Genomic DNA, 6,000 nt, shown 5'->3' with positions numbered 1-6,000 from the left:
GCGTAGGGGAGCCACACACACAAGGAGTGCGCCCTGTACGGAGAGCCGCCCAGCGCGAAAGAAAAGTGCAGCCTGCCCAGGAATGGCGCCGCCCACACTTCCCGTACCGCTGATGACCACAGAGGCGGACAAAGAAACAAGACACAGCAAATAGACACAGAGAACAGACAACGGGGGGAGGGGGGTTAAATAAATAAATCTTTAAAGAAAAAAGAAAAGAAAAAAGAAAAAAATTTAAGCACTTTTATTGAGATATATTCATATACTATAAATCCATCCAAAGTGTACATTCAATGAGTTTTGGTATATATAATCGGAATTGTGCATTATTACCACAATTATTAGAGCATTTTCACTACTTCAAAAAGGAAAAAACCCCACCCCTTAGTAGCTACCTTCCAATTCCTTTATCCATCCCCTGCTATACATATCTGCTAATCTAATTCCATTTCTATAAATGTATTATAGTAACAATTTATATAAATAGAGGAAAACATTATGCAGTATTTTGTGTCTTGTTTCTGATATTTTCTCTTTTTTTACAGATTGATGAAAAATATTAATAAATTATTATTCACTACAGTGCTTAGTTTGCTTTAGGTCAGGGTTCTTAACAAAGGGTCCGTGAGCTTGAATAGAAATTCAAAAAAGCATTATTCTTGTGGGGACATGTTGGTGTGGGTGTGATATATTCATTTAATAATACACAGTATAGTGTGGACTTAATGAGGGGTCCGTGGTTTTCACCTGACTGGCAAAGGGGTCTGTGGAACAAAAAAGGTTAAGAACCCCTGTGTTAGGTGCATTTTAGGTCAAATACCACTCTATTATTAATATCTTGTAATATTAATGTATACTTGTTCTGATTCATTGAAGAACTGTCTTATATTTGTACTATTAAACACACTCCTCATCTACAACAGCATTCATTATGCTATACAGTCCCATGTTTCATCCTTTGGCTTTTCTTCTAGTGACATATACAACCCTAAACTTTCCTTTTTAACCACAATCATACCTCCAAAATGGCACTGCTAATTACCTTCACTGTCTATGCTATCATCACCTCTATCCAATTCCAAGCATTTACAATCAACCTTATTACTAAGTCTACACAGCTTAAGCCACTGCTCCCCATTCTATATCCTCATTCTATCTTCTGGTAACCACTCTCTAGCTATTAATTTCATGATTTTGCTCATTATATTTAGGTCGTATTACTGAGATCATACATTTATCTTTTTGTGTCTGACTTGTTGGCTCAACATAATATGCTCAAGAGATATTATCTGCCATGTTGTCATGTACATCACTTCATTTCTTTGTACAGCTGAATAATTTTCTGTCATATTGCATATACCACATTTTGTTTATCCATTCATCTGTTTATGGACACCTGGGTTGTTTCCATCTTTTGGCTATTGTGAATAATGCCTCTGTGAACATCAGTTGTGTAAAATGTCTGTTCATGTCCCTACTTTCAGTTCTTCTGAATATATACCTAGGAGTGGGATTGCTGAATCAGATGGCAGCTCTATATTTAACTTCCTGAGCAACTGACAAACAGTTTTCCACAGTGGCTGCACCATTCCACACTCCCAACAGTGCATAAGCATTCCCATTTCTCCATATCCTCTCCAACACTTGTAGTTTTCTGGGTTTTTTTAATGGCCATTTTAATAGGTGTGGAATGACATCTTGATGTAGTTTTGATTTGCATTTCTCTAATAGCTAGTGATATAGACCATCATTTCATGCGCTTTTTTGCCATTTGTATTTCCTCTTTGAAAAAACATATATTCATGGGAAACTGATGAGACTCAAGCTATTGTGCTCTCATCTACCTTATAGGAGGTCCAGGATTCGATTCCTGAGGCCTCCTGGTAAAAGGCAAGCTCACTCACATGGCAAGCTGGCCTAAGCAGAGTGCTGACCCACACAGGAGTGCTGGCCCACGCAGATAGATGACGCAACAAAAAGAAACACAGAGGAGAGACAATAAAAGATGCAGTAGACCAGGGAGCTGAGGAGCACCTCTCTTCCACTCCGGAAAGTCCCAGGATCAGTTCCAGGTGTCACCTAAAGAGAAGACAAGCAGACACAGAAGAACACACAGAGAGCAGACAGCAAATGCAAAATACCATGGGGAGGGGGAATAAGGTGGAGAAATAAATAAATCTTTTTTTGAAAAGATCAAGGAGCAAAGGAAATGGATGCTATGAACAGCTGGGTGCCTAAACACATAACAAAATAAAAATGTGAATACTGTATTAAAAAACAACAACACATCTTTTCATGTCTTCTGACCATTTTTAATTGGGTTGTTTGTCATTTTATCATTGAGTGTAGAATCTCTTTACATATCATGGATATTAAACCCTTTTGATACATGGTTTCCAAATATTTTCTCCCATTCAATAGGCTGCCTTTTTTTTTAATTATCTTTTTTTTTTTAAGGTACATAGATCACAAAAAAATGTTAGCTTAAAAAATATAGAGCAGTAGTGTGCCTAAGAGTTACCTCCTGAGAGCCTCCGTGTTGCTCAAATGTGGCCAGTCTTGAAGCCAAAGTTAGCATGTAAATTTGTTGCCTTCCCCCCAGCGTGGGACATGACTCAAGGGGATAAGCCTCCCTGGCACCAAGGGATCACTACCAAGTACCAGCTGATGACATAACTAGAAAATGACCTTTGAATAAAAGGTTCAACTCAGACCAGCAGAATATCTCTGTCTACATATATTAACAGGAGTTAAAAATGCTTTTTGACCTAAATCAAGGGGGAAATGGAAAGGACAAATGAGTTATATGGCTATGAGTCTCTAAAAAAGAGCCGGGAGGTTATCAGAGGGATTGCCCTTATGCACACCTGAGCAGAGTCCCAGAGACAGATAAAGTAGATACAACCCCAGGTATTGGTTCTTCTGAGGGCTACAGAGACCCACAGGTTTTATGGTCATGGCAGATGGAGTTCAGTGCCATGTCAGTTGGCCCTTCTTTGGAACTGGTGTTTCTGTGTGATGGAGCTGGACTCAGATGTGATCTCTTTTCACAAGCCTTTCCTGTTACTTTACCAGAATTGTAGTTGGTGCTGGGGTTTAAGATATACCCAGGGGATCTGAATCTCTGGACTGACCATATGATAGCCAGGCCCTGAGTCTCAACAGACTTCAGCTCCTACATTCTGGTTTATTGGACTTACCCCACTCAGCTAACATGGAGTTGAAGAATGTCAACCACCACACCATGGAGCCAAAAGTGCCTACAACTGAAAGCAGGAGGATTGCATCCAGCATTCATGTGGAATCTAAGCCCCCTCTTGACATAGATGTGGAATGGACACAACCAATCCAAGGTCCACAGGATGGAGGAATAGAATATGGATTAGAGTGGACTTACTGATATTCTATTCATGAACTATAGTGATTAGTAATTGAAGAAAATGTGGCATTGGTGTGGAGAAAGTGGCCATGGTGGCTGCTGGGTGTGGGGAATAGGAGGAAGAGAGGAGATGTGGAGGCATTTTCAGGACTTGGAGTTGGCCTGGGTGGTGCTGCAGGGACAATTAACAGACATTGTAGGTCCTCCCATGGCCCACTGGATGGAACGTGGGAGAGTATGGGCTATGATGTGGACCATTGACCATGAGGTGCAGCGATGCTCAGAGATGTATTCACCAAATGCAATGAATGTGTCATGATGATGGAGGAGAATGTTGCTATGGGGGCAGTAGTGGGGTGAGGGGGTGGGGGTTCTATGGGGACCTCATATTTTTTTAATGTAATATTTTAAAAAAACTTATTAAAATAAATAAATAAATAAAAATATATAGGGAAGCGGACTTGGCCCAGTGGTTAGGGCATCCATCTACCACATGGGAGGTCCATGGTTCAAACCCTGGACCTCCTTGACCTGTGTGGAGCTGGCCCACACGCAGTGCTGATGTGCACAAGGAGTGCCATGCCAGGCTGGGGTGTCCCCTGCCTAGGGGAGCCCCATGCACAAGGAGTGCGCACTGTAAGGAGAGCCGCCCAGCGCGAAAGAAAGTTCAGCCTGCCCAGGAATGGTGCCGCACACACGGAGAGCTGACACAAGATGACGCAACAAAAGAGAAACACAGATTCCCGTGCAGCTGACAACAACAGAAGCAGACAAAAAGAAGAACACGTAGCAAATGGACACAGAGAACAGACAACTGGGGCGGGGGAGGAAGGGAAGAGAAATAAATAAAAAATAAATAAAAAATTAAAAAAAAAAGCACCTTGAGAAAATTTCAAGACAAGATTATAAACTAGCTCAGACAATTTCCTACTTTTTCTATGAATCCCTAGAGCTGTTTTTAAAAATTACAGTAAAAAGTTCCAGAAAAGAAATGAGATGCAAAATTTATATAAAGAGATTAAATAGATTGGAAAAGTAAACTTCCGAAAATTCATCTACTAAGAGTCATAATGCTGGAGATTAAGGAGAGCATGACAGAATTTCAGGGCAAGGTTGAAAATGGTTCCAAGCATCACAAACTTACGTTGCAGTATACTCCAGAAACAATAGCATGATGATCACTCATGACACTGGCTCCTGTGTCATTGAAGACTCCAGAATTTTAGAATGACATCTTTAAAGCATCTAGTGAAATCTATTTAGTATTCTGAGAACAGAATGCGATTTGTTAATCCCTTTTCAATTATTCTAGAGTTCCCTATAAATTGCAAAGAGAAACCAGTGAGACTATTTCAATACCTTCTTTAATAATGCTCTGAATTAATACAATAGTATGACTAATTACTGGGGATGCAAGATGTTCAGTGGTTCTTTATTCTCTCCACCATCATTCAGGCAGGGACAGAAATAGGGATAAAGTTTCTCAATGAAAATGCTACTGAAGGTGTAAATGTGGGTCATGGTTTTAGCATTGTAGAAGGACACCTGCCCTCCTTCATAATCCAGGTATATGCCCACCTTGTTGAGGTTGTTAGTCAGTTTCAGACTGCAAGAAGGCAAATCCAGGGCCTTTAGATCAGTTTGGTTTCTTAGTCTTAAAAGCCAGAATCCTTGCTCAGGAGTTAGAGGACAGCTGCCTTTCCTAATGATAGATTCTCTGACGACTCCAACTGTCCATTTTGTCTTCTTTGCTACTTCTACTTCCCAGTACCACTTTCCAGATGTGAAGCCTTTTGATCCCAGCACAGCCACACTTGAGTCAAATCGCTCTGGATCATCAGGGATTGCCTGCTTAATGTCATCATGCCATACGCTGGTCCGGTTTTTGGAAAGCACCAGATTTGGGTGGGCTGTTTTAGGATCCAGAGTTAATGGAGATAGGCCTAGGAAGAAAATAAGACAAAGCAGGGCATGGGAGAAAATTGTTGAATGCAAATTCCCATATACACCATTCTTTATTCTCCCACCCACACCCCATATACTTACACAGTCAAATGGGCAGTTACTTACATACTTTTTACTGTTTGAAGTATCCATATTGCCATGTTCTAGGTATTTTGATAATTGTGGTAAAAAATAAGATGTTATTCTGAAGCAACTTATGCTTTAATAAGGGAAACAATATAAATAGTATAAATCTGTATTAATAAACATAGGAAAATACAACTGCCAAAGGGGTTAAGATGAGGTAACATTGTCTTAGGAAGTCCTTCTGAGGAAAATAAGGATTTCTGTTGTAATATCACGTAAATGAGATGTATTGGGATGCTTTGGGCCAGCAGAGGCAAAGGGGAATGGTTTAAAAACAGTAGCTTATGTGGTAGAAAAGGTAAGGTGTTGGTTGTTGGGGACAGGTGAGACTGAGCTAATTGGTAGAGAGTTTAGAGAACAATGGTCAGAGTTTAAATTTGGTTTAAAAGATACGGAGACTTTTGAGATCTGGAGTGGTTTAGACCAGTGTTACTCAGAGTATGGTCCACAAATTGTGTGGCACCAGTTTGAAAGAAGATTAAGTACAGAAAATGAGAATAATCTTTCATATACTTTTATAGCAATCTGAC

At 40.1% G+C, this 6,000-nt stretch overlaps 1 protein-coding gene across 3 annotated transcripts in view; it reads right to left on the bottom strand.

The window, feature by feature from the left end:
• Window positions 1–4,724: 4,724 nt before the first annotated feature.
• TRIM69 (tripartite motif containing 69) overlaps window positions 4,725–6,000 on the bottom strand; it is a 73,918-nt gene continuing 72,642 nt past the window's right edge. For all 3 annotated transcript variants that reach the window (XM_058294099.2, XM_058294098.1, XM_058294100.1), the window contains exon 7: window positions 4,725–5,322. In XM_058294099.2, coding sequence (XP_058150082.1) covers window positions 4,781–5,322 — 542 coding nt within the window. In that variant the 3' untranslated portion in view covers window positions 4,725–4,780. The remainder of the gene's footprint in view (window positions 5,323–6,000) is intronic.

This window comes from Dasypus novemcinctus, chromosome 3, assembly GCF_030445035.2.
Source record: "Dasypus novemcinctus isolate mDasNov1 chromosome 3, mDasNov1.1.hap2, whole genome shotgun sequence".
In the NCBI taxonomy this organism is placed as follows: Eukaryota; Metazoa; Chordata; class Mammalia; order Cingulata; family Dasypodidae; genus Dasypus; species Dasypus novemcinctus.
This window is presented reverse-complemented; position numbering and strand designations above follow the sequence as displayed.